This window comes from Balaenoptera borealis (genome assembly GCF_965194805.1).
Source record: "Balaenoptera borealis genome assembly, chromosome: 13".
In the NCBI taxonomy this organism is placed as follows: domain Eukaryota; kingdom Metazoa; phylum Chordata; class Mammalia; order Artiodactyla; family Balaenopteridae; genus Balaenoptera; species Balaenoptera borealis.
In genome coordinates, this window is record NC_138870.1 from 36,505,317 (window position 1) to 36,532,497 (window position 27,181).

A 27,181-nucleotide genomic window follows, 5' to 3' on the forward strand; every position below is an offset into this window, starting at 1 on the left:
AGAGTGAATAGGGGTGGCAGAGGAGGACATATTTTTGTTTTATAAGAGAGGTGAACACGGTTTTTGGCTGAAAAAAAGGAGTCAGTAGAGAGAGAAAGGAAAAAGAGAGAGAATAATCTGCTGAGAAAGGTCCTGGGTAATTCAGAGTGGGAGGAAATCAAGAGCAGAGATGGGCAGATTGGCCTTTGATATGATCAGGGAAATCTTTTCCCCTTAAGGAGTAGGAAAAATAGACAAAATAGATGTAGAGAGTGCTTCACTTTAAATGATAAACAGGTATAGAAAATCACTATACACTGCATAGTAATATTTGTAACTAAGGTACAGTGCAAAAAGCATGCTTTGTGATAAGAGATTCTCAAATGTTTTAAATCACATTCACATAAAACTGCTTGACTCCCTTATATGTTTGTTTCTTTCCTTTTTTATTTTTTTTTATTGGGGGGTGGAGTTTAGAGGGTGGGGAAAGGCAGGAAAGGTGGAGGACGGAGAGGTAAAACAAAAAATAAATAAGCAATTCTCAGAAAAAGGAACCTAATAGCAAAAAATATATGAAAGGATCTTCATCCAACCTAGTAATTAAATAAATATAAATTCAAACAATGAAATACTATGCTCTGCCCCATAAGATCAGAAAAAAATTTCACATGTCACTGAGGATGTGGATACTCTAAAATTTTTACACCCTGCCAGTGGTAATTTAAATTGATTTAACCCCTTTAGAAAGTAGTAATTTGGCAATTTCTAGGGAAGTTTAAGATGGATGGATGTAACATATTATTGTTCAAAAGGATCTACTCCCTCCCTTGGGAGAGGATTGTGAGTCCTCACTCATTTCCATATGTCTGGCCATCCTGCATTGTAGAGGTAGTATATTTCCCTGCCCCATTGACTAGGATTTGGTCATGTGATTTAATTTGACCAATTGAATATGAGTATACATGGGTACCCCTTCTATGAACAGAAGCTTTTGAAGTCATTGCAAATTTTTGTCAGCCTCCTGCCCATATTTCCATGAGAAGGGTATACACTGGACAGGAGCTGTTTCCATCCCAGCTGCAACAATTTGAATAAAATCTTTTTAGAATTTCTGAAGTGATTTTAGAGTTATAGACCTTTTGGTGAAGAATCCTTTTTTTTTTTTTTTAACCTGTAAGGAAAATGAAAACAAAGTCCTAATGTATCACACAAATATGTTTATTACTTAAATGTTTATAAATTATAAGATTTTACTTATGAATAAAAACATTTCTAGAAAATGTTACACAGTTTGTAATAATGTTTGTAACTGGTTTCAGGCACATAGTGCAAAATACTTCTTTTCTGATACAGAGATCCCTAAATGTTTATCTAACCACATTGGCACAAAATTGCTTTAGTACCTTATATGGTACAATATACCCCTAATAAATCTTTGAAAAAGAAAAACTCTGTGGGTAAAACTAGTACACTACTATTTACTGGCAAAAATCTATTAGTAGATTCAGTTTTCTTGGTTTATAAAGTAGGTTGCCATAGAAAAATATTATTTGTCTATGATTCTTTTAAAATCACATTATTATATAATACACAAATTATTCACCTGAAAAAAATCTCTTAATACCTGAGAATTTGTCCATGAATAGTTAATTTTTATACTATCTTTTATGTTCTGGCTTTGAGACACCTCAGATATGAAATAACTTGAACATCTCTAATAAAAATTTTGCAAATGTAAACATAATTTTATGTTTACCAAAATAGTATCTTCAACATGTCAATAATTCTTACTTTTCTACTTGATTAGTAAAATACAGTACTTAACTGTGAGAAAATTAATTTTTTAAGAGTAGACATATACATATATAAGATCTATAAAGACATGATAGAATATAAACATTATAAAAACAATGTATTGCTCTTATAAGTACAATCAAATTAGAGGTAGGTGTTTTAAGTCAAATTCTACTATATCATATCTTCTTCTGTATTATTCCCACAAAATTTCATATTTAGTATTTAACCAAAGCATATATTTTAAATACAAAATTATACCATAATTTAGGATGATTTTTTTCAAGCACCATAATGCACAATTAAAAATTAAAGGAAACATAAAACAAGGTATCTAAGCTGTATCAGTAGAAAGTATAATGGCTATGTACTTTTTTGATGTGACTATTGATTTGCTATTCACCTGACAGATTCAATATGTTTATGGCAGTTTTAAATAAGTTCATTTTCCTAATTTTTACTTGCTCCATTTTAACAAGTAGAATAAACATTCATTGTACAGTAGGATACCAGAGCAGAGATTTACATGTGTGTTTATAGGCATAACGTAATTGTGGTCCAGTCCAAGCTGTTAACAGCAATATTATCTTGGTATAATTCAAGCATCCCTGTATACCCTACCATAAATTACTATATCCTTTTAAGGATCCAGATTAGAATCACATATCGTTCAGTTTATTTTGAAGGCCTTGAAAAATTAAGCAGTGATGTGACTCCCTGATGAGCGCCCTGAAAAAAAGGCACAGACATTTTAGACATGGAAATCTCAGGAAGGGAAGAGTAAAGAAACAAGCACCAGCTATTTGCAGGTTCCAGAAAATGTCTCCTCTTTGGGACACACTTCCCACTTCTGAATGTTCATATTACTTGAATTGGGAGACCAGTAGTCATGTGAGGAATACACTTTCCACAGAACCCTCCACATCTACCGTAGACTTTGGTTCCATCCTGAAAATAGGAAGAGGCAGAGATACAGGAGAATCTGTTACAAGCTAGTATCTGCGTGCACAAAGCAGAAAAAGCAAATGCTTTGAATCATGAGGTTGAAATAATTAGCCAAGGTTTCATACAACAATTACACTTGAGGTCAAAGATCATGCCATTTCAGGATTAGTTGAAATTTGTGGTCATGGGAATTAGATAATGTGAGATTCATATTATCTACTTAATGATTATAAACCACACTCTAATTTAGACAATTCATCTCAACCCACTTATTTTTCAACAAGATATCTATTTGCTTCAGTGAGTTTATTAAAACCTCTCCCAATCTGTTGTCTAGCATTGCCATGATTTTATATAAGATTCTCACAGACTAAATAAAAGAAAGATATTATGCAAACTTGACCTTAACTGAATCCAAGCCATATTAACCTCAAATATCTCCTGGAAGCATTAGAAACACAGCCTGAAGAAAATATTTAGAAGGTGATAAAATGGGGGGGCGGGTAATAAAACTGGACTGAAAGCAGGAATTATAATTAGACAAGGACTAAAAAGGGAGATTCTTCTTTTTTTAGGAAATCAGAGCTGCTCATTGAGGAATGGGTGGGCAGAGGCTGGTGAAGGAGGTGGTCAGGACATGCTAGATTTTCTTTCCAAACTGTCTTCCATCTTTAGGTCCAAAAGTCAAAAGGCATTTTAATAAGATAAAGCAAAAATAGCTTGAACTCCTGTAGTTTCTAGAAAAGGTAAGTTTTGCTTTGTTTTTGTTTTTTTAATCTAAGGAGGGAGAGTAGAGAAGGAAACTTTGGGTTCCTGGAACTTTTGAGGATGAAGAATGTTTTGAAATCAGGGGCTTTTGAAGTTGCCTCTCCTTTCAGAAGCTTTCTAAACTCTAGAGAGTCTGAGTAAACAGAGAAAGGAATGGCAGTAAAAATTCCAATTTATATACATTCCTGTTCGCAAACGGATTGTATAAGTAAACCCTTAATCTTGCTTAAATTTACTGGGAAATGAAAATATGCGTGCATTTCCATAAGTACATTCGGGTTTCACAAGTCTCAGTTTCACACCAGGCAACAGATCTCAGGAAATACCTTCATGTGCAAAATTTTTGATTGAGGGAGAAATTCTCAATTAAATAAACAAATAATCTTTAGAATAGAACTTAAATAGAAGCAAAAGGAATGACTGTACTAAATATTCATTTTTACTGCTGCCCTCAGCCAGATCTCATTTAACCAAAAGATACCTAAAAGCTGGATAAAATCAGAATATCTCATTGCACTCTCTAAATTTTCTACTTGCTCAGAATATACTTTAACTAGGTAATTAATTTATTTCCATTCTTCTACCAAGAGGGATTAGACCAAAATTTGCCAAATAAATATTTAGAAATAGCCATTTTTAAAAAGCCTACTGCTTGCCCATATGATAGCAATAATAAAAATTTAAATTCTTTAATTATAAATTGAAACACAATTGCATAATATTCAGAAATATAATGTTTTAGTCTCTGATTATTAGAAAATTGAATTTCATTTACAAGTAGTATTCATATAAATAGGAGTGTAACAGAAGTCACTTTTATCAAAAGAAAGAAAAATTATAAAACCTTAGAGTGGGCAGGGGGTTGTTGATGGTGCTGATTTATGTGCAATATAGGTGAGGACACTTATAATGTAGATCCTGATTTACTATAGATAGAATAATGCTATCTAAGATGTGGTAACTCCAAGTACTAGGAGACATCTCATAAAGAGTATGTGCTAGTACACCATACCAGCATCAAAATTAAATGGATTCTACTTTAGATAATACATATTCTATAGGTAAAAACCAAATACCAATGTTCTCTAGATAAAGGTAGACAGAGGAAAATATGCATACAGCCATAAAAAATGTTCCTAATTCTTGAAGAACCTATGAAGGATATTTGTTAAATGACAAATGGCTCCAACCTCAGCTCTATCACTAAATCAAAGTAGTGAGGTAAATAAACCAAAAAGTTACCTCTCACTTTGAAATATTAAAACCTACAAACCTTTAATAATTAGAGTATAGCTAAAAGCACTACCTCTTTTTGAAGTACCTGCATTTCAAGCCATCAACCCCAAACTTGAGCTACTTCAATCTATATGCTCTGGCATTTGATTTCATGTTCAGATATCTATAGGCTAAACATGAATGTGTATGTATATAAAACCTGCATAAGCACATGAATAAAAATGAACCCAATTCCATAATTTCATAAATTAATGTTATATTTCATTATATGTAATATAGCCCATCATATGCAATAACGCATTAGTCATTAACTTCATATAACTCTAAATTTAAAGTAGAGGACCTTTAATGCTAGTTCACAGCACAGAAGTATTTCAGACAGGTTTTTTGGTCCAGCAGGACTTACTTGTGATCTGTGAATGATGACAGAGGCATAACTGCCCTGAGCAAGCCACTTTGCTGTACTGGATATCTTCATCCCAGTTCCAGCCAAATTAATGCTGAATTGTCCCTGGATTGAAAACAAAACAAAATAAAAATAGATAGAATTCATAAAATATTTAAGCATGCACTTGGCTGGAAACACCTGAATTGGAATTATATAAGAAAGGACTCGAATTGATTTTCAAGATTCTTTCTTTAGAAAATGAAAGAATATTGATACAATCTTACACTAAAGAAAATGAATAGGCTAAAGACTTTTTAAATTGATTACAAATAAGTCTTCTCAATTACAAGAGACAACTGAAATAATACCAGATAATGTTATTTGTGCAAAAGTAATTCTGTCCAACACTAGGACTCTAGGGTTGACAGTTAGAGCTTATGCTCCTGTAGCAACAGCAAGTCCAGTCAGAAGGGGTGTTCACAGGGATTGATACCAACCAGACTTAACATTTCTCCAGTTTCAATTTTTGACCCCTCGTTGCTAATTTCCCTAAGTTACACCTGTTTAATGTATTTCCTAGAATCTTCTGTTACTGTGCCCTTACCTTTTGTGTTAAGAATGTTACTTTTTAACCTACCACACAAAACTACTGAATGTGATATTATTGCCCCAGTTATCATGTGCTTTTAAGTACCCAGAAGTACTTATGTGGCCGTCTGATGCCACATGATTTACACACATGGTATGTGAGCCCCCTAGTGGCTTTATGATCTAATTATTTTCAAGACACAAGAACCAGTTTCATGTCAAAATAGTCCAGACTATCTCTGCTAAAAATTAAACTTTAGGGCTTCCCTGGTGGCGCAGTGGTTGAGAATCCGCCTGCCAATGCAGGGGACACGGGTTCAATCCCTGGTCCGGGAAGATCCCACATGCCACGGAGCAACTAAGCCCGTGTGCCACAACTACTGAGCCCGCACGCCTAGAGCCCGTGCACTGCAGCAAGAGAAGCCACTACAATGAGAAGCCCGTATGCAGCAACGAAGACCCAACACAGCCAAAAATAAATAAATTAAGTAAATAAATTTATTTAAAAAAAAATAAACTTTAAATATCTGTTAATTAAGAAAGTGCCTGACTAAAATTGGTAAAATTTGTGGCACATGTATATGATCTTGCAGTACAGAATTATACACTGAAAAGCTGAAGTACTTAATGAAAGCTAATTAAACCTACTGCCAATATTTAATATACATACAGATTTAGAGTGATATTAGGACAATCTTATATCACATCACAATATCCTATGGCCTAAGACTCAGGAATCTTGAGCAAGACTGTGATAAAACATTAAAGATTATGTTATGTCAATGAAAATATTATCTTGTCATGAAAGCAAAGGCTAAATAGATTTCGAATATATTTATAATATGAATTATTACAACTGCTAAAAAATTATGTATCAGTTTAGTTTATTAAGTTAGATTTCTTAGCAATCTTATATACTTCTTATTTAAAATCAAAATAGAGATTCAAATACATTTATAATACAATGATAATATATGGAGAATTTTCCCCAAAACAGAAATAATTTGTTTTAGATAAATTTCAAAGAAAATTAATTGCTATAGACATCATTTGGTTATGAAATTTAGAATATGACCTGTATGTTTGCTTCATTGTTGTATTCCTAGAGTCCAAAAGAAGGCCTAGGCACTCAGTAAATGTTTTTAAATGGGTGAATTAAGTGCAACATTATAAATATTAAATTTTAACATTGTAAAAGTTAATACACAAATACAGCTAAACCCTTCATGCTCGTGATAATGAATGACACTAATGCTAGACACATCAGAATTTTTTTTTTTTTTTAAAGCTTGATGGTATTCACATTGCTTAATTTGTGTCATGCTTTATTTATTTATTTATTTTATTTATTTATGACTGTGTTGGGTCTTCGTTTCTGTGCGAGGGCTTTCTCTAGTTGTGGCAAGCGGGGGCCACTCTTCATCGCGGCGCCCGGGCCTCTCACTATCTTGGCCTCTCTTGTTGTGGAGCACAGGCACCAGATGCGCAGGCTCAGTAATTGTGGCTCACGGGCCCAGCTGCTCCGCGGCATGTGGGATCCTCCCAGACCAGGGCTCGAAGCCGTGTCCCCTGCATTGGCAGGCAGATTCTCAACCATTGCGCCACCAGGGAAGCCCAGAATTTTATATTAGTAAATATTTGAATGAGAAGGAGTAATTCTAAGGATATATTCTACTGGTTAATACTTAGTCATCTGATACAGGTTTTGCACTGAATACCTTCATCCCACATTAACTCATAAATAGGCTTCTCACCAAATAAAAGAAATGGAACTATATTCTGTGGTGTAGGTTTCCTGTGACTAGCCACTTATTGAGTGCCCCAGTTGGGGGAATGCAATGTTTTCACAAGCTAATAGTCTACACTTCCATTTATTCTTTACCTCCCTGCTCAAGGTTGCTTGCAAGCATTCAGCTGGAAAGGAAAGACAAAAATCCAACTGACTACAGTACTGAGAGACTTAGGTGGTCATTAACAATGAGTTGGGTCTAGAAATATCTGCTGCTTCATTTCTCCAGACTAATTTTCATGAGCTTTGCTTACATCTTTAGTCCTTGTTCAAAAGCTACATAATACAATCTCAAAGAAATGGCAAAACAATTCAACTGAGATCTGGGATGATATTGACAGAGGTAAAAATACACTTCACTCATTTGTTCGAAATTAACTGAGTGGCAGACTTGGTATGAAGCACTACTGCAATACAGAGAGAGGTCTTGCTCCAGGTTTGAGAAGTGAAGCACAGATTGGTGGTTGCCAGAGGTAGGAGTTGGAGGGGGAAATGGGTGAGGGTGTTACAAGATAAATAAATCTGGGGATTAATGTGCAATATGGTAACTATAGTTAAGTATACTGTATTGTATATTTGAAAGTTGCTAAGAGAGTAGATCTTAAAAGTTCTCATCACAAGAAAGAAAAAATTGTAACTATGTGAGGTGATGGATGTTAACTAAAACCATTGTGGTGATAACTTTTCAATATATACATAGTCAAATAATTATGTTGTACACCTTTAATACAATGTTTAATGACAATTCTATTTTAATAAAATGGAGGAAACTAAATCTGATATACACATAAATAAATGTGATGCAATGTAGAGAATTATAGGTGCCATAAGAAAGGTACTGGTACATTCCTATGGAACTTTAGAAGTAATAAATGACTGAATAATTGTATTAATTACTTATTTCAAATCCATTACTTTATTTAAGATTAAAATTTAAACCTCTTTAAACCTAATGTTTAACTTGAAAAATTAGTTCAACATAGTAGAAACTAAAAAATATGGTTTTTTGAAGTAGTATGAAGTGTATCTCCTCTTGTACTCTCGACATTTTTTTAGAAGAGGCCATCATAAGAAGTAAAATTCTAACAGCCAAATCACAAGTGGAAGGTAAAGTGATTCAAAAGACCTAAGAATTCAACAAATTCGAATGTTTGCCCTTGAGTAATTAGCTTCATCAAAGGAAAAAGTAGTTATGGATACAAGACAGAGGGAAAGCACAGAAATAGATGCAAGTTTTAATGTTCCACTTCTTTGATTGACTGGTTGGTTCATATGTGCCCATTATATCATTAGGTTTTACAATTTTAAAATTTGTTCCACATATTTTATTATGAATGGGATCTATAGATCTAATGCAATTCCAATAAGAGAACTGATTCTAAAATTTATATCAAAAGACAAAGAAATTAAAATAATTAAAACAAGTTTGAAAAAAAATAAATTTGAAGGACCCACACTACCTTGTTTTAGCACTTATTATAATAAAGCTATCATAACCAAGACAGTGCTGTGTTGGTGAAGAGAGAGACATGTAGATCAACAGAACAGAAGACAGAGTCAGAAATAGACCCACATAAATATGTGCTATATATATATATATTTTTTTTTGGCCTCACCACGTGGCATATGGGATCTTAGTTCCCCGACCAGGAATTGAAACCATGCCCCTGCATTGGAAGTGTAGATTCTTAACCACTGGACCACCAGAAAAGTCCCCTCCAATTGATTTTTGACAAAGGCGGAAAGGCAATTTACTGGAGAAATCACTGTCGTTTCAACAAATGGTGTTAGGACAACTGGATGTCTATAGGCAAAACCCTTCCGACTTCATAAAAAATTAGTTCAAAATCAGTCATAGGTCTAGATGTAAAGCGTAGAACTATAAAAAAAAATTTAAGAACACATAGAAGAAAATCTTTGTAACCTGGAGTAAGTCAAAGGTTCTTAAATATGACACTAAATGTACAACCCACAAAGGAAAAAAAATGATAAATTTGACTTCATTAAAATTTAAAACTTCCACTCTGTGTAAGACAATTAAGAGAAAGAAAAGATAAGGTCCAGACCAGGAGAAAAAGACTTGGAAATGTTATATACAGCAAAAGACTTGTATCCAGACTATATAAAGAACTCTCAAAACTAAACAGTAAGGAACAATAAGGAAACAAACAACTTAATTTTAAAAATGAGCAAAAGACTTGGGCATACACTTCACCAAACAGTATATACAGATGGCAAATAAGCACATGAAAGATGCTTAACATTATTATCCATTAGTGAAATGTAAATTAAAACTACATTGAGCTACCACAGAAGATGGGAAAACAAACAAAAAACTTGACAATGCTAAGTGCTGACAAGGAAGCTAATCAACTAGAAATTTAATCTTTGCTGGTGGGAATAAAAAACGGTACAGCCACTGTATCAAACAGTTTAGCAGTTTCCTATAAAGTTAAACATACACATATCATGTGACCCTACAATCTCACTCATAGGCATTTATCCCAGAGAAATGAAAATGTACGTTCACACAAAAACCTGTACGCAAATGTGCATCTCAGCTCATTCATAATCTCCAAAAACTATAAACAACTCATTTTCTTCCAACAAATGAACAAACTGTAGGACAACTGTATGACATCCATTTGATGGAATAATGCTCAGCAATAAGGAAGAACAAATTATTGACACATGCAAAAACACAGATGGACCTCAAAGGCATTATGTTGAGTGAAGGAAGTCAATCTCAAAAGGTTACATATTGTGTGATTCCACTTATACCACATTTCTATGTCATCCCAGAAAATGCAAAACTAAAGCAACAGAAAAAAGATCAGTGTGTCCCAGGAGTTAGGTGGGAGGGAGGAATTGACTCCATGGAGGAAGTGTGAGGGAGCTGTTCTATATTCAGATCATGGTAATAGTAACATGAATCTGTATGTATGTTAAAACTGTATACTAATAAAGGCAATTTTATTGTTTTTTTTAACTTAAGATGTGAATGAATATAACACCTAGTTAAAGAAAAAAATTTCCAATTGACTTGCAAACAAAACCCAAGTACATGCTATATGTAAGAGACACACTTAAAGTGACTCATAAAGGCCAAAATTAAAAGCATGTGCAAGAGTATACCAGGAAAATGGACATAAAAAGAGAAAAGGGGTAGCAAATCCTGATAAGGTAGAGTAGAATTCAAGTACGAAATCAGGAAAACATGACAAAGAAGTGCTAAAAACCATAATCCACAATGAAGACATAACATGTGAGTATTATGCATCAAATAACACAGCAACTTTTATGAAACAAAACTACAGGAGATGAAAGGGGACATAGGTAGAAACACCCTAATAATAGGAAATTTTAATATACCACTTTTAATAACAAAATAGATCAAGCAGGCAAAAATAAGGAGAGAGATGATCTAAACAATATAAATAAAAGGGTAGATCTTATGCATATATATCAAACTCTACACTCTGATAATAAAGAATACACTTTCAAAATATTTTAAAACTGGCTCTGAATACTCAAAATGGATGCTGGCCATGATCCTCTGGCATTGGTTATTTCTCTTGCTCTCATGTAATCAATATTAATTATGAAACAGCTAAAGAGATACACATTGTGATTTTTTTTTTATGGCTCTGTGAAAAGTACCAAAAATTTTACTTCACTTTTGATATATATATATATATATACATATATATACATATATATATACATATGTGTATATATATATTCTAAAGTCACATCACACTCCTTAACTTCATCTTATATTACAATGTGGCAAAGTTTATTTTCCCTAGAGAGTGCCATATGTGTCCATTCTCTTTTTAGCATTCATGTCCCGGGGTGTCCTGTCATATGCAAACACAGAGGATATGGTTTTGAGGAATCCCAAACAACAGAATAAGTTCTTTCTGTGACATTAAACATCTGGAGAGTATTCATGCAAATCTTGTATAACTTAACACAGAATCTGGTTTATATATTTGACAGAATAGCTTCAAGAATACTGGGAAGTTTGTATTTTTGGTAACAGTAACCTCAGGCACTTGAATACAGACTGAAAAAAATGGGCATACCTTTTTTTGACAGCACATACCTATGCCCAATAACATCTAATTTTGGAAATAGAGCTTTGCATTCCAGAAATGCCACCTAAGTGGGGGAGCCATTTCACCTTGACTAGCAGAGAGGAGCATTTTATTACTACACTGGGGCTACCTCTGACTTCCTCAAGGATCTTGTACAGGTTGTTGACACAGAGTGTCTGTTTCTCCAACTGTAAACTGGGGTTACCCAGTTTATAACTATGTAACTTTCTCAAGATATTGTAGGGAAAAATGGCGTTACATAAAAATTGGAGTAATGGAGTTAGAAATTAATGAAAATATTTGTTTTATCATTTAAAAACTTGATTGTTCTAAGATCTCTTATTCTGATTTCATGCTCATTGAGAAATATACTGTTTATAATAATTTGCTGTTAAGGTATTTTCTACAAGGAAAGTTTACTAATGAGATAAAAGGAGTTTTGATTCCACTTGACATATTACTTATTTGTATATCAGTCTCCTGTGAACTTTGTTGATGTCTCATTGACCAGATTTATTCAATTCAACATGTAATGAAAAGGACCAGATTCCCAGCATTTCATGACCTTTCCAAGGTAATGGTACCTTGTAGCACACTCTTCACATCTCTAGGTGGCATCCTCAATTTACTTCTTTCTAATCATATCAAGTATATGACCAGAAGGCATTTATTAGAAGGAATATGGATTGTTGGACAAAGTTGACCAGTCTTGACGTGGGTTGGTCATTGGAGACTGAATAGTCTCCATTTAAAAGGGTCAAAATGGAAAAGTTATTTTAAATATCCATATGTGAAAGAAAAGATTGTTTAAAGTGCTAAAAGTTTTAGATTACATATCCTTGACCTTAGAACAAGTGTTCAAAGAGACACAGTGTAAGACTTCAGAAGGGGGAGTTCATCAGGAAAAGCACAGTCCTGGGAAGAGAACTAAATAAAAGATGTAGGTCAGAGAGTCACCATTTTGGAGGGAAACCAATCATCTGGTAGGCCAACATGAGTGAAGCAGGGAAGGAGAAGAATGGACATGAATAGAGCTAACCAGGCTCAAAGATTGAATGAGAACCTGAGATTCCTCTGCAAAGCTATGTACCTTAAAAAATATAGCCAATAGAGGGAGCACATTTGGAATGGCTTTTGAGGAGACCTGTGGACTCTTTCTTCAGTGAAACAATAGAGAAAAATAGGAATAGAGAGGAACTTCCTCAACTTGATAAAGAACACTTACCAAAAATCTATAGCTAACATTAGAGTTAATGGTGAAAGACTGAATGCTTTCCCCCTAAGATCAGAAGCAATTAAAGCATGTCCACTATCACCACTCTTCAAAATAATGCTAGAAGTTCTAGACATACGTACTAGTATGATTCCACCTATGTAACATCTTTAAAAAGACAAAAATTATGGAAATGAAGCCTAGATTAGTGGTTGCTAGGGGATAAGGTGAGGCTGGTGGTAGGAGGGAAGTAGTTGTCATTATAAAAGTTCTTGTGGGGCTTCCCTGATGGCACAGTGGTTAAGAATCCACCTGCCAGTGCAGGGGACACGGGTTCGATCCCTGGTCCGGGAAGATCGCACATGCCGTGGAGCAACTAAGCCCATGCGCCACAACTACTGAGCCTGTGCTCTAGAGCCTGCGAGCCACAACTACGGAGCTGCATGCCACAATTACTGAAGCCTGTGTGCCTAGAGCCTGTGCTCCGCAACAAGAGAAGCCACCACAATGAGAAGCCTGTGCAACGCAATGAAGAATAGCCCCCACTTGCCGCAACTAGAGAAAGCCTGCACACAGCAACGAAGACCCAACACAGCCAAAAATTAAATTAAATTAAATTTTAAAAAATAAAGTTCTTGTGGTGATAAAAATGTTCTGTATATTGATGTAGAGATGTCAATATCCTAGTTGCGATATTATACTATAATCATGCAAGATGTTACCATTTGGGGAAACTGGGTACATGGGATCTCTGTATTATTTCTTAGAACTACATGTCAGTCAACAGTTACCTCAAAATAAAATGTTTAATTTCAAATATAAAAAAATATAAAATACAAAACCATTTCAAGTCTCTTGAAATTGTCCTAAGGCTATACAAAAAAATGGAGAAACATTTATTCAGGAAAATCTATGAAATCTAGGTAAGAACAGTAAGCATCTGTGACATCTGAACCATGACCTGTCCTCTCTTCCCCCACCTCAGCAAGATGATAGTTCTACTCTTCGTGGGTGCAGCTACGAACACAGGACTATATTTCCCCCAGCTCTCTGCTAGGGCTAAGCTTCCTCCTAGGGTGTGTGGGGGGCAGCGGGGGGCAGGGGACACCAGCACTCCTCATCTCACCCAGCTCTGTGTTGCTGAAGCTGTCTTAGAGGCAAGAATGGCAGAGAGTCTGAAGCTCCCTTCCACCACTCAGTCCCTACTCATAGATCAGAAGATCTGCCCCAGGCATGGCAGGCCAAGAACACAAGGCCTAAATCAGTCTCACTCAAAATCACTGGTAGGACAGAAGTTCCATGCTGAGCAAGGCAAGACAAGAAGACCAGGGGATGTTGCCATTACCCAGCATTCTGCTTATAGACTGGGGATGTTACTCTGCAAAGTGGGTTCTACCCACTCAATCCACAGAATTGGTGCAAAGGTTCTTCCTTGGGGGAAAATCAAGCTATAAGAACAGAAAGTTCCATAGCTTTTCCTAAGGAGACTGAGCTTATTTGGGACCAAACATGGGGAAATTTAAGCCTAAAGGGTGCATTGAAAATAAGATTTTAGTGCTGTGCAGTTAAGAGGAGGATGGGGGGGTAACTGGATGAGAGCAACAAGCCAAATCGTAGGTCAAAGCTCAGTTTAACAGAGAAAAGCAGGGAAAGAGACAGCCAAGAAGGGCTCCTCTTGAAGTCTGACCTGACCTCAAAGACTGACCTATAAGACTACCCTGGCCAAGGGGCCTGAGTTTAATTGGATCAGACCATGTAGTAATTTATGCCTCCAGGATGTTATTGAAAGAAAAGAGTGATCATATATTAATTAGTGGAGGCTAAGAGCTGAGTGTGATATCAGTAGAGGCAGACCATCTAGACACTTCATCAAAGACAGGCCAACTAAAAACACAGTCATTCCGGGAAGATTGGGGTGACAGTGTACATGTCCAAGGCTGAGCTCTCTGAGGAGTGACATTAAAGGCTGCACACCACAGGGGAAATAGATGTCCCTGAAATAGCCCAGCCAAAGAGCTAAACAAATAAATAAGCAAGCAAACAACAAGTCCTAGAGGGAAGGGGAAACTTAGTATCCACAGTTGCTAAAATATCTTATCTAAAATGCCCGGTTTTCAACAAAAAATTGTGAAACATGCAAAGAAACTGGAAAGGATGACTCATATACAGGGGAAAAGGCAACAGAAACTGCCTTTGAGAGGTTTCAGATGTCAGGCTAAGCAGATAAAGACTTCAAAGTACCTATTATAAATATGCCCAAAGAACTACAGAAAACTGTGTTTAAAAAATAAAGGAAGGTATGATAATAATGTCTCATCAAATAGAGACTGTCAATAAAGAAATAAAAATTATATTCATAAAAAGAGCCAAAGGACAATTTCAGGAGTTGAAAAGTACAATAACCAAAATAATAAATTCACTAGAGCAGATCAACCAGTAGATTTGACCTGGCAGAAGAATCAGCAAACTTGAAAAGATATCAATAGTGATGAAACAATCTGAAAGATAGAAAAAAGAATGAAGAACAAATGAATAAAGCCTAAGAGAAATAAAGGGACGCCATTAAGTGCACCAACATATGCATGATGGAAGTACCAAATAGAGCAGAGAATATATTTGAAGAAATAATGGCTGAAAACTGTCTAAATTTCATGAAATGCATTAATCTACACAATTAAGAAGCTCAATAGACTCCAAGTTGAGTAGACACAAAGAGATCTACATCCAGATATGTCACAGTAAAGACGTTGAAAGTCAAAAAAAAACAAAATCTGAAAGCATCAAGAGAAAAATGACCACATACGTGGGAATCCCAGTAAGATAAATAGCTGAGTTCTAGAAGCCAGAGGACAGTGGGATGGCATGTTTAAAGTGCTGAAAAATAAAAACTGTAAAACAATAATTTCCTAGGAAATCAATCTTTCAAGAATGAATGCAAAATAAGAACATTCCCAGATAAACAAAACTGAGAGGATTTGTTATTAGCAGACATGCTAGTTATTATTAGACATACTAAAGGAAGTTTTTCAGGCTGAAGTCAAGTGACATCAGACAATACAAAACAACCAAAGTGTACTAGTAGAGTTGATTGTAGTAATTATAAAAGACACTATAATTGCATATTTCTTTTTCTTTATTCTCTTGTTTAAAAAGCAATTGTATAAACCAATATGTATGTAATTATACTACTGACCAGTATAATATAGAAATGTAGTATATTTGATAAAAATGCCACAAATAAAGCAGATGGAAGCAAAGCTGTTTTGCAGTAATTAAATAACAGCAGCTAATAACTCAGAACCACAGGAAGAAATGAAGAGAACCAGAAATGCTAAATAAAAAGGCTCATGTAAAAAACTCAATGAAATATAAGTTCTCTTATTTCTTATCTGTAAAAGATATAAAATTCTATAAAGTAACACTATAAAAATGTATTGTGGTTTGTTACACAGGTAGGTATATGGATAACAAATATAACAACAAAAAAAGGGAAGAAGAAAAAGAGTATATATAGGAGTAATGTTTCTATATGTCACTTCAATTAGGTAGTATAATTCTGGAGAAGATTCTGGAGTAGAGTTAATATATACATTGTAAGCCCTAGAGCGACCATTAAGAAAGCAATTAAAAATATAGTGAGAAAATTATTAAGGAAATTAAAATGTTACACTAGAAAACGTTCACTGAATAAAAAAACCAGTAAAGAAGAGACAAAAACAATATAAGACATATAAAACAAAAAGTAAAATGGAAAAGATAAATCCAGACATGTCAATTATAACATTAAGCAATCCACTCAAAAGGCAGAGATTCAACAAAGTGCTCCCTGTAGGAGACACTTTTAAGATCCAAAAATACATATCGGTTAAAAGCAAATGGGATGAAAACATATATACCATGTACTATAAGCAGCCTGAGTAGCCATTCTAATATCAGATAAATTAGACCTTAAAACAAAACAAAAAAAAAATGGTACTACAGATAAAGAAGAACATTTTATAATGATATAAGGGTCACTATATCAGGATATTATGACAATTACAAGCATACAGTCATGTACAACAAAATCACAAGGTAAATAAATCTAATACAAAGTAAATGAAACAAAAGGATTGAAGTGAGAAGAAGACAATTCAACAATAATAGCTGCAAAGTTTCAGTAGATAGAATAACTAGGCAGAAGATCAACAAGGAAATGGAAGAGTTGAACAATACTTTCAATCAACAAGGCCACAGACATCTACAGAACACTTCACCCAACAACAGAACACACATTCTTTCCAAGCACATATTGAACATTTTCCAGGATAGCCATATGCTATGTATAAAACAAGCCTCAATAAATTTTAAAAGATTGAATAATACAAAGTGTGTTTTCCAACCACAATGGAATGAAAGTAGAAATCAATAACAGAAGGAAATGTGGGAAATTCACAAATACATGGGACTTAAACACCACACTCCTAAATAACCAGTGAGTCAAATGAGACACCACAAGTGATAATAGAAAATACTTTAAGATGAATGAAAATGAATGCACAACATACCAAAACTTCAGGGATGCTGCAAAAGAAGTGCTTAAAGGAAAATTTACAGCTGCAAATGCCTATATTAAAAGAGATAAAAGATCTCATACCAATGACCTAACCTTCCACCTTAAGCACTGAAAAAAAGGAGAGCAAATTAAATCTAAAGCAAGCAGAAGGAAAGAAATGATAATGAATAGAGTGGAAATTGATGAAACAAAGAAGAGAAAAATAACAGAAAATCAACAAAATCAAAAGTTGGATTTTTGAAAAGAACAAAATTGACAAACCAAGAAAAGAGAGAGGAGACTCAAAGCTCTGAAATCAGGAATGAAAGAGGGGACATGATTGTGAATCTCACAGGAATATAAAGGATTATATGGAATATTACAAACAATTACATGCCAACCAATTAGATAACTTTGGTGAAATGGACAAATTCCTAAAAGCAAAAACAAAAAACATAAGCTTACCAAAACAGACTCAAGAAGAACTAGAAAATCTGAAAAGATCTACAGTAAGTAAAGAGATTGAATTAGTAAATAAAACAACTTTCACAAAGAAAAGCCTGAGTTCAGATGGCTTTGCTGATGAATCCTACCAAATATTAATTTTTCACAAACTCTTCCAAAAAAGGAGAAGAGGAGGGAACACTTCCCAATTTATTCTATGGAGCCAGTACTTCCCTGATACCAAAACCAGACAAGGACATCACAAAAAAAGAAAATAATAGGCCAATATCTCTTCTGAATACAGATGAAAATCTAGCAACATATAAAAAGGATTAGACCTCATGACCAAGTGCGATTTCCCCAGGAATGCAAGATTGTTTCAACATACAAAAATCAATGAGTGTGATATACCATATCACTATGGTAATGGACAAGAACCACAGGATCATCTCAACAGATGTAGAAGGAGCATTTGACAAAATCCAACAGTCATGATAAAACCACTTCAATTAGGAATAGAAGGGCACTTCCTCAATCTGATCAAAGGCATCTACAAAACTCATAGCTAACACATTCAGTGATGAAGGACTGAATGCTTTCCCTCTGAAATCAAGAATAGGACAAGGATGTCCACTCTTGTCACTTCTACTCAACACTATCCTGGAAGTTTTATCTAGTGTAATGAGGTAAGGTAAAGAAATAAAGGGCATCCAGAATGCAAAGGAAGAAGTAAAATTATTTGTGTGTGACATTATTATGTATATAGAATATCCCGGGGAATCCGTTAAAAAACTATTACAACTAATAAATTAATTCAGCAAGGTTGCAGAATACAAGATCAATTTACAAAAATATTGGCAAAAATTAGTGATTTATTGAGGCTTTGGATTTTTTTTGGGGGGGTGGTCTCTTTATTGGGCAACTCTCCTTGTCAAAAGTCTTCTTTATCTTGAGCTGGAATCTTCTGCCCCATTAATGTCTCCTTGAGTAACACATACTGATGTCACTCCTCTTTCATGGAGCTCCTTACATATTTAATAGTAGTTATCATAACCTCCCACTATTTTCCTGGCTACCTTCTTCATTTTCCTAACATAACGAAATTTAAACCTTCCTTTTTTTCCTGATTGTCACCTTCTACTCCTAGATAGATTAAAAATTTATCATTCCCAGACAGAAATTTTTAAATAAGTATAATATTCCAGTGTCAAGTACAAATAAAACTTTTGGTCTCGATATTGTGTTTTGGTACCTTATGATTATACTGGGCCATTTAGAAATTACTGCTTGGGGATTTGGGAACCAAGATGGTGGAGTAGAAGGATGTGCTCTCACTCCCTCTTGCGAGAGCACCAGGATCACAAATAGCTGCTGGACAATCATCGACAGGAAGACACTGGAACTCACCAAAAAAGATACCCCACATCCAAGGACAAAGGAGAAGCCACAGTGAGATGGTAGGAGGGGTGCAATCACAGTAAAATCAAGTCCCATAACTGCTGGATGGGTGACTCACAGACTGGAGAACACTTATACCACAGAAGTTCGCCCACTGGAGTGAAGGTTCTGAGACCCATGTCAGGCTTCCCAACCGGGGGATCCGGCAACGGGAGGAGGAATTCATAGAGAATCAGACTTTGAAGGCTACTGGGATTTGATTGCAGGACTCTGACAGGACTGGGGGAAACAGAGACTCCACTCGTGGAGGGCAGACACAAAGTGGTGTGTGCATCGGGACCCAGGGGAAAGAGCAGTGACCCCAGGGGAGACTGAACCAGACCTACCTGCTAGTGTTGGAGGGTCTCCTGCGGAGGTGAGGGGTGGTTGTGGCTCACTGTGGGGACAAGGACACCGGCAGTGGAAGTTCTGGGAAGTACTCCTTGGCATGAGCCCTCCCAGAGTCCGCCATTAGCCCCACCAAATAGCCCAGGTAGGCTCCATTGTTGGGTTGCCTCAGGCCAAACAAGCAACAGGGAGGGAACACAGCCTCACCCATCAGCAGTCAAGTGGATTAAAGTTTTACTGAGCTCCACCCACAGGGGAAGAGTCAGGTCTACCCACCAACAGTCCCTCCCATCAGGAAACTTGCAAAAGTCTCTTAGATAGACTCATCCACTAGAGGGCAAAGAACAGGAACAAGAAGAACTACAATCCTGCAGCCTGTGGAACAAAAACCACATTCACAGAAAGATAGACAAGATGAAAAGGCAGAGGGCTATGTACCAGATGAAGGAACAAGATAAAACCCCAGAAAAACAACTAAGTGAAGTGGACATAGGCAACCTTCCAGAAAATGAATTCAGAATAATGATAGTGAAGATGATCCAGGACCTCGGAAAAAGAATGGAGGCAAACATCGAGACAATGCAAGAAATGTTTAACAAAGACCTAGAAGAATTAAAGAACAAACAAACAGAGATGACCAATACAATAACTGAAATGAAAACTACACTAGAAGGAATCAATAGCAGAATAACTGAGGCAGAAGAACGGATAAGTGGTCTGGAAGACAGAATGGTGGAATTCACTGCTGTGGAACAGACTAAAGAAAAAAGAATGAAAAGAAATGAAGACAGCATAAGAGACCTCTGAGATAACATTAAACACAACAACATTCACATTATAGGGGTCCCAGAAGGAGAAGAGAGAGAGAAAGGACCCGAGAAAATATTTGAAGACTTTATAGTCAATAACTTCCCTAACATGGGAAAGGAAATAGCCACGCAAGTCCAAGAACCGCAGAGAGTTCCATACAGGATAAACCCAAGGAGAAACACGCTGAGACACATAGTAATTAAATTGGCAAAAATTAAAGACAAAGAAAAATTATTAAAAGTAGCAAGGGAAAAATGAAAAATAACATACAAGGGAACTTCCATAAGGTTAACAGCTGATTTCTCAGCACAAGCTCTACAAGCCAGAAGGTAGTGGCATGATATACTTAAAGTGATGAAAGGGAAAAATCTACAACCAAGATTACTCTACCCGGTAAGGATCTCATTCAGATTCGATGGAGAAATCAAAAGCTTTACAGGCGAGCAAAAGCTAAGAGAATTCAGCACGACCAATCCAGCTCTACAACAAATGCTAAAGGAACTTCTCTCAGTGGGAAACACAAGAGAAGAAAAGGACCTATGAAAACAAACCCATAACAATTAAGAAAATGGTAATAGGAACATACATATCGATAATTACCCTAAATGTGAACGGATTAAATGCTCCAACCAAAAGACACAAGTTTGCTGAAGGGATACAAAAACAAGATCCATCTATATGCTGTCTACAAGAGGCCCACTTCAGACCTAGGGACACATTCAGACTGAAAGTGAGGGGATGGAAAAAGATATTCCATGCAAATGGAAATCAAAAGAAAGCTGGAGTAGCAATACTCATATCAGATAAAATAGACTTTAAAATACAGAATGTTACAAGAGACAAGGAAGGACATTACAAAATGATCAGAGGATAAATCCAAGAAGAAGATGCAACAATTATAAATATATATGCACCCAACAAAGGAGCACCTCAATACACAAGGCAACTGCTAACAGCTATAAAAGGGGAAATCGACAGTAACACAATAATAGTGGGGGACTTTAAACCTCACTTACACCAATTGACAGATCATCCAAAATGAAAATAAATAAGGAAACAGAAGCTTTAAATGACACAATAGACCAGATAGATTTAATTGATATTTATAGGACATTCCATCCAAAAACAGCAGATTACACTTTCAAGTGTGCACAGAACATTCTCCAGGATAGATCACATATTGGGTCACAAATCAAGCCTCAGTAAATTTAAGAAAATTGAAATCATATCAAGCATCTTTTCTGACCACAATGCTATGAGATTAGAAATGAATTACAGGGAAAAAAACGTAAAAAACACAAACACATGGAGGGCTAAACAATACATTACTAAATAACCAAGAGATCACTGAAGAAATCAAAGAGGAAATCAAAAAATACCTAGAGACAAATGACAATGAAAACACGACGATCCAAAATCTATGGGATGCAGCAAAAGCAGTTCTAAGAGGGAAGTTTATAGCTATACAAGCCTAACTCAAGAAACAAGAAAAATCTCAAATAAACAATCTAACCTTACACCTAAAGGAACTACAGAAAGAAGAACAAACAAAACCCAAAGTTAGTAGAAGCAAGGAAGTCATAAAGATCAGAGCAGAAATAAATGAAATAGAAACAAACTATAGCAAAGATCAATAAAACTAAAAGTTGATTCTTTGAGAAGATAAACAAAATTGATAAACCATTAGCCAGACTCATCAAGAAAAAGACGGAGAGGACTCAAATCAATAAAATTAGAAATGAAAAAGGAGAAGTTACAACAGACACTGCAGAAATACAAAGCATCCTAAGAGACTACTACAAGCAACTCTATGCCAATAAAATGGACAACCTGGAAGAAATGGACAAATTCTGAGAAAGGTATAACCTTCCAAGACTGAACCAGGAAAAAAAAGAAAATATGAACAGACCAATCACAAGCAATGAAACTGAAACTGTGATTTAAAATCTTCCAACAAACAAAAGTGCAGGACCAGATGGCTTCACAGGTGAATTCTATCAAACATTTAGAGAAGAGCTAACACCCATCCTTCTCAAACTCTTGAAAAAAATTGCAGAGGAAGGGACACTCCCAAACTCATTCTATGAGGCCACTGTCACCCTGATACCAAAACCAGACAAAGATACTACAAAAAAAGAAAATTACAGACCAATATCACTGATGAATATAGATGCAAAAATCCTCAACAAAATACTAGCCAACGGAATCCAACAACACATTAAAAGGATCATACACCATGATCAAGTGGGATTTATCCCAGGGATGAAAGGATTCTTCAATATAAGCAAACCAATCAATGTGATACACCATATTAACAAATTGAAGAAGAAAAACCATATGATCTCTCAATAGATGCAGAAAAAGCTTATGAAAAAATTCAACACCCATTTATGATAAAACTCTCCAGAAAGTGGGTATAGAGGGAACCTACCTCAACATAATAAAGGCCATATATGACAAACCCACAGCCAACATCATTCTCAATGGTGAAAAACTGAAAGCATTTCCTCTAAGATCAGGAACAAGGCAAGGATATCCACTCTCGCCACTATTATTCAACATAGTTTTGGAAGTCCTAGCCACAGCAATCAGAGAAGAAAAAGAAATAAAAGGAATACAAAGTAAAAAAGAAGAAGTAAAACAGTCACTGTTTGCAGATGACATGATACTATACATAGAGAATCCTAAAGATGCCACCAGAAAACTACTAAAGCTAACGAATGAATTCGGTAAAGTTGCAGGATACAAAATTAATGCACAGAAATCTCTTGCATTCCTATACACTAATGTTGAAAAATCTGAAAGAGAAATTAAGGAAACACTCTCATTTACCACTGTGACAAAAAGAATAAAATACCTAGGAATAAACCTACCTAGGGAGAAAAAAGACCTGTATGCAGAAAACAATAAGACACTGATGAAAGAAATTAAAGATGATACCAACAGATGCAGAGATACACCATGTTCTTGGATTGGAAGAATCAATATTGTGAAAATGACTATATTACCCAAAGCAATCTACAGATTCAATGCAATCCCTATCAAATTACCAATGGCATTTTTTACGGAAATAGAACTAAAAATCTTAAAATTTGTATGGAGACAAAAAAGACCCCGAATAGCCAAAGCAGTCTTGAGGGAAAAAAACGGAGCTGGAGGAATCAGACTCCCTGACTTCAGACTATACTACAAAGCTACACTAATCAAGACAATATGGTACTGGCAACAAACAGAAACATAGATCAATGGAACAAGATAGAAAGCCCAGAGGTAAACCCACGCACCTATGGTCAACTAATCTATGACAAAGGAGGCAAGGATATACAGTGAAGAAAAGACAGTCTCTTCTATAAGTGGAGCTGGGAAAACTGGACAGCTACATGTAAAAGAATGAAATTAGAACACTCCCTAACACCATACACAAAAATAAACTCAAAATGGATTAGAGACCTAAATGTAAGACTGGACACTCTAAAACTCTTAGAGGAAAACATAGGAAGGACACTCTTTGACATAAATCACAGCAAGATCTTTTTTGATCCACCTCCTAGAGTAATGGAAATAAAAACAAAAATAAACAAATGGGACCTAATGAAACTTCAAAGCTTTTGCACAGCAAAGGAAACCATAAACAAGACAAAAAGACAACCCTCAGAATGGGAGAAAATACTTGCAAACGAATCAATGGACAAAGGATTAATCTCCAAAATATATAAACAGCTCATTCAGCTCAATATTAAAAAAACAAACAACCCAATCCAAAAATGGGCAGAAGACCTAAATAGACATTTCTCCAAAGAAGACATACAGATGGCCAAGAAGCACATGAAAAGCTGCTCAACACCACTAATTATTAGAGAAAGGCAAATCAAAACTACAATGAGGTATCACCTCACACCAGTCAGAATGGGCATCATCAGAAAATCTACAAGCAACAAATGCTGGAGAGGGTGTGGAGAAAAGGGAACCCTCTTGCACTGTTGGTGGGAATGTAAATTGATATAGCCACTATGGAGAACAGTATGGAGGTTCCTTAAAAAACTAAAAATAGAATTACCATATGACCCAGCAATCCCACTACTGGGCATATACCCTGAGAAAATCATGATTCAAAAAGACACATGCATCCCAATGTTCATTGCAGCACTATTTACAATAGCCAGGTCATGGAAGCAACCTAAATGCCCATCGACAGACGAATGGATAAAGAAGTTGTGGTACATATATACAATGGAATATTACTCAGCCATAAAAAGGAACGAAATTGGGTCATTTGTTGAGACGTGGATGGATCTAGAGACTGTCATACAGAGTGAAGTAAGTCAGAAAGAGAAAAATATCGTATATTAACGCATATATGTGGGACCTAGAAAAATGGTACAGATGAACCGGTTTGCAGGGCAGAAATTGAGACACAGATGTAGAGGACAAATGTATGGACACCAAGGGGGGAAAGCGGCGGGGGGTGGGGGTGGTGGTGTGATGAACTGGGCGATTGGGATTGACATGTATACACTGATGTGTATAAAATTGATGACTAATAAGAACCTGCTGTTTAAAAATATATATATTTATATTATTCAAGTCATCCAATGATGGAATGACCCAGTTGATTGTATGACTGATTTGACCAATAACAGAGTGATCTGAGTAACAAAACAGACAAACAAACAAAAAAAAAAACAATTGATTTGCTTGGTTTGTTTATGGCTTACGAATAAGAAGTGCTACCTAAGTAACTAGATAGGTAGATGGAGAAATAGATGGTCGGTAGATAGATCATTTCCCCCCAAAACATTAATGAGTGTACTATTTAGGATCTCTATCTTCAAAATTCCAATAAATCTCTTATGGCCCCCCCACACACACCCAACCCAACATATTCTTTTTTTTAATTTACATGTCTTATCTTCTCTCCTAGAGTAAAAGCTCATTGAGAGTTCAAACACTGAATAAATATTTACTATTTAGTCAGTAAATACATCAGGCATTGAAGATATACCTAGGAACCAGTTTCACCAGATGCTTACAGACTAGTGGAGGGAAATGACAAGTAAGCAGATGATTATAATAAGCTTATTATAGATATGATAGATATTGGATGGATAAATAGATGAGAAAGAATGAATGGACACATTTCCCCAATTTGGTAGTTTTAATTTCTAAATCAAGTCCAACCATGGGCTGAACAATCCCGAGGCATCTCCAATTCAGTGGCAGCTGGCAGAGAAGAAAGCAAAATATCAGGCAGGAACTAAAAGCCCTTAATAGGATTTGTCCTGAAAACCTGGCATTTCATAAAGTAACAAAGTAAAAGCATTCTACCCTCTGCTCAAGTGGAGCACAGACAATATCTTTCCAATGCATCATATGAACTATAATGTCTTTGTTGTTCTTTAGCCTTAATTTAATTGTAAAGAAATGTGGTATCACATTTTGTTCCATTAAGAGGAAAATAATCCATGTATTATGCCAGCCAATAAAAACAACTCAATATGAAAAAAAAAAAGAAAAAGAAAAAGAAATTACTACTTGGTCTACACGAATTATATTGAACTCATGGTGGTTGAATAAAACACCTAGGTCTTTTTATATGACATTGCCAGGTTCTAGTTGCATTTCTGGACTTAAGATTTATATATTTATTCCAGTTAACTTTTTTCATATTCATTTCAGCCTGTAGTTCTAGTGTCTTTTGAACTCCTTTAAGTGCCCTTCTCTAATACAGAAAATACCCTCTCTTTTTAGCATAAGCATACTTTCTATGTCATAGGATGAAAACTGTGAATGAGAAATTCTTAGAAGAGAGGGCTTTGACAAACCCTTTAGCTAGTTCTCTTTAAAATGAAATCGTTATTATAATTACTATCTCCTGGGCAGGATTTTCATTAATCTATAAATCTACCTAATAATGGTACATTCACCTAACTTATGTCTCTGTATCTTATCATAAAAAATGTTATTCACACAGACTTTATAAAATCCTATGTTAAAAAAATGAGATAGCAAACTTCTTCTAGGAAGCACACTTTGTACTGGAAAGCTCAAAGATGACAAAAAAGGGTGTGCAAAGAGAACTCTGCAAAAGAAAGGATAAAAACAAGAATAAAGACATGGAAATGTATTATTTCACAAGTAATAGAAAGTTATTCTGAGAATGTTACAGTCCCAGACAGCTAATATAACTGATGTTAGCAGCAGGGTATGAAAGTCACATGTTTGTGATCCATTCCTTTACCTTGTAACTTATGTCCATTCATTTCTATGGACTAAGTTGAAAGATTGAAAGTGATAAAGCATCATGGAAGGAGAAACAGGATCTAAACAATTTAAAATTCTTATTATTACACCCTTCAAACAAACCCAGTACTGGCAAAAATGCTTTTCCTCCAAAGTTTATCTATAACCTTTGAAATAAATTTCATGTCAGAAGTTTGCATTTTCTATTTACTTATGTTTCTTGCAGTATTTTGGTCAAGAAAGTGAATGAAGAGAAACAGTATTAACTTTACTCAGTGAGAAAAAATAATCAACTATGAAATACCTGTGGGCATCTGGCAGCACTATAGCAATCTCCAGCTGTGGCAAATGGAACTGCGTTTCCAAATATTGTCTGGGCAAAAAGAAGGTCTGTAGCTAGAAAATAATAAATGAAACTCTTTAGCACTGAGACATTGTATGTTTTCACATCTTCATTGCAAAACACGCAGTCTTCATATTACATTCTTAAATACATTCATATAACTAATCCAAAATTTTAAGCAAAAATGTTACACAATTGTAGTACATAATATAGATCAGGGTCTCA

At 35.4% G+C, this 27,181-nt stretch overlaps 1 protein-coding gene across 5 annotated transcripts in view; it reads right to left on the reverse strand.

The window, feature by feature from the left end:
• Positions 1–441: 441 nt before the first annotated feature.
• ADAMTS20 (ADAM metallopeptidase with thrombospondin type 1 motif 20) overlaps positions 442–27,181 on the reverse strand; it is a 232,748-nt gene continuing 206,008 nt past the window's right edge. For all 5 annotated transcript variants that reach the window (XM_082349310.1, XM_082349311.1, XM_082349313.1 and 2 more), the window contains 3 exons: positions 26,918–27,009; positions 5,129–5,233; positions 442–2,721 (listed from right to left, as the gene is read on the reverse strand). In XM_082349310.1, coding sequence (XP_082205436.1) covers positions 2,632–2,721; positions 5,129–5,233; positions 26,918–27,009 — 287 coding nt within the window. In that variant the 3' untranslated portion in view covers positions 442–2,631. The remainder of the gene's footprint in view (positions 2,722–5,128; positions 5,234–26,917; positions 27,010–27,181) is intronic.